The sequence below is a fragment of the Olea europaea genome, unplaced genomic scaffold (assembly GCF_002742605.1).
Source record: "Olea europaea var. sylvestris unplaced genomic scaffold, O_europaea_v1 scaffold2146, whole genome shotgun sequence".
Taxonomy (NCBI): Eukaryota; Viridiplantae; Streptophyta; class Magnoliopsida; order Lamiales; family Oleaceae; genus Olea; species Olea europaea.
Window position 1 is genome coordinate 4,841 of NW_019239435.1, and position 2,730 is coordinate 7,570.

A 2,730-nucleotide genomic window follows, 5' to 3' on the forward strand; every position below is an offset into this window, starting at 1 on the left:
AAAAAATAAAAAACAAGGATAGAAAAATATTGTTCAGTAATAGTTTCAAATTTACTCACTAAAAAAATATATATTTATAAACAAAAACCTTAAAAAGTTAATTATTTTTCTCCAATCTCATTTTCTATCTCATGTATTTTTAATAAAATAATTTTATAAATAAATTTTAATTTTTTTCTTATTTTTTAATTGCACTTCCACCAGAAAATCAAAAAATGGGCTTGAAGTAGATCCAAATGGTGCAATTGTATATTCATGTAAAACCTCCCTTCTGCCCAAATCTCCAAGACCTCAGCACCTCCTTCGGTCGATATGTTGTTCTCCCGCCACCTCCTCCGCAAACCACCGTCGAAACGCCACCTCCTCCGCCTTTTTTCCACCACCCCTACACCCTCCCAATCTTCAGCGGTCAATGTGAATAAACATTCCGGCGACCACGAGTTCCTCCAACCAAGCACCTTCATTAACTCCTGGAAGACTCCTCGCGATCCGAAGCAGGCCGAAGCTCAACTCTCCTTTCTCCGACGAGAATACGCCCGGAAAGTGAAGGAAATCCGGAAGGAGTATATCAAGGAAATGGAATCGCAGAGGCTCGAAAAATTGCGCAAAGACGAGGCCAAAAAAGAGGCACTGAGAATTTCAAATGAGGAGAGAAAAGCCGCAAAGGCTGCGAAGAAGAAGGCCGAGGCTATCGAGAGACAGGCTGCCGAAGAAGAGTTCCGGCGAACCCTGGTAAGCGAACTCAGCTGTGTGCCTTCCCTTTTGATCTTTATTTCATTTTGTGGATAAGTATGCTATTACACGTTTAAATATAAGATTTTGCTGCTGGATTTTGTTATCTGTGTTCTCATTGATGTTGATTAATGTTATGATTAGAGAGCAGTGTTCTTAATTTACGATTACTATTCAAATTGAACTTTAAATTTTTCCTGCTCTGATTCAATCTGGATTCATGCCAAGAATCATTGCATTGGTTAATACTGCTGGCGTATTTTTGTTACATATAATTTGCTACACATAACCATTTATATATTTTTTTCATACTTGTGTCTATATCTATAACATTTGAAATGAATTATATTAAGTCCCGTGCTCATGTTCATTCGCATTTTTCTCATTTAAGACAAGTTTTTACTTACTTAAACAGAATTGGTTAAGTGTTGTATCTTCTAAGATTCTGTATGCAATCTCTATTTGGATGTTGAAAACTATTAAACATAAACAACTATTGAATTAGGCGGAGCCATTTGGTCTGATGGCTTAACCAAAAAATACTTTTTGTAACTCATTATTACCTAATGATAGACGATGAAGTCATATAATAAATGTGCTTGGTGAAATACAGTGTACCATAATTGGAACACGCAATGAATTTGATTGAGGTGGCATCTTCTCCTTGAAAATCTCAAACTAGCACTAGTCATGAGTCTGTGCAACTTCTTCAACAAATTTCACCTTATGCAATGAGAAATCAGTGATGGATTACCTTGTGATTAGTTTGTCACGTAAATTAGATTTTGTTTGGACCAAGAAATTATGAATTTCATCTGCTCTTCTTTCAGGAAAAGTTATGTAATGCGTTATTTAACTATATTTGCAAATATATGCATTCAAGACTGCAAAATCCTTTCTTCCCTAGCTTTTAATTTTACTCTGTCCAACCAGAGACAGGGTGAGTATGTTCATTATTTATTTCCTTTCAGAATATGAATGCGTGGTACTTTCATGGGTTGTCCTCTATTTTGCATTTCAAGATGGAAAAATACGCATCTTGCCACTATTTTTCAAAATACAAAATCTAAATATAGCAGCTATTTTCCTGATTGGCACCTGTTAATTTCTTATGAGTTATGACTATCACTTTTTAATATGATAATTTTTTATGAAGTTCCATGCGTTGCAATCTAATTGATTTCGATACAAGTACTTTAAGCAGACAATCTTCTATCTAGTTGAGTTTCTAGATGATGTGTGATAGCTGGATCTCCATCACCCCGTGGGTGAATAATAGACCCTGTTTGTTGCCCATTTTGCACTCTTATTTTAGAAAAAATTTGCCCGTTACTAATCATTTCCACTGACAAAGCACTGACTGGAGGCTGTACACAAACAGCTTTGTTAAAACACCAATCCTTTTATTACCGTTTATAGTGAGCCAAAATTATGGTAGGTGGAAAAGTAAGAAAGGGTGGGTTGTTGAAGGCAAATGAGGGTATTTCGGGAAAGATAAAAATTGTACTAGTCAATTCAAAAAATATATGCCATCATGTGGGACGCATGTTGGTAGAAAGAATGCATTTTTCCGAATGAAAATGGGGGCATAAGAAACCTCTTACTCAAATGTCGTGGCATCTCTACTTAAATCTGAATTATTTGTCTTTCCTTAGGTCTGTATTTATCATTTATGTTTATTTATCATTCAATCTTTTTAGGGGGTAGAGGATTCAAAATGATCAAGTTTCTTATAAACTTGATATAAAGTTGTCCCCATTAGATGGAAGAATAAAAGTTGCTGCTTTAATGGTCTGTTCTCTTAACAATTTGACCTAGTACTGTGCTTTGTGGCTGATATGTTGTAATTCTTTTAACGCAGATGAAAGAAAGAGCAGAGAAGCTTGAATATTGGAGGATGAGACAAATGAAAATTGAGGAGAAAAGGAAAGAGAAGAAGGAGCTTCTGCATAGACAAAGTTCTATATGGGTTGATGAATTAGAATTGGAGAAGAAGAC

General features: G+C 35.4%; 1 protein-coding gene across 1 annotated transcript in view; it reads left to right on the top strand.

The window, feature by feature from the left end:
- The first annotated feature begins 236 nt into the window (after nucleotides 1-236).
- The window catches only part of LOC111380451 (rRNA-processing protein cgrA-like), a 4,903-nt gene continuing 2,409 nt past the window's right edge, over nucleotides 237-2,730 (top strand). Inside the window, exons 1-2 of the mRNA XM_023004022.1 lie at nucleotides 237-732; nucleotides 2,594-2,730. The exon at nucleotides 2,594-2,730 is cut by the window's right edge and continues 1 nt beyond it. Coding sequence (XP_022859790.1) covers nucleotides 313-732; nucleotides 2,594-2,730 — 557 coding nt within the window. The 5' untranslated portion in view covers nucleotides 237-312. The remainder of the gene's footprint in view (nucleotides 733-2,593) is intronic.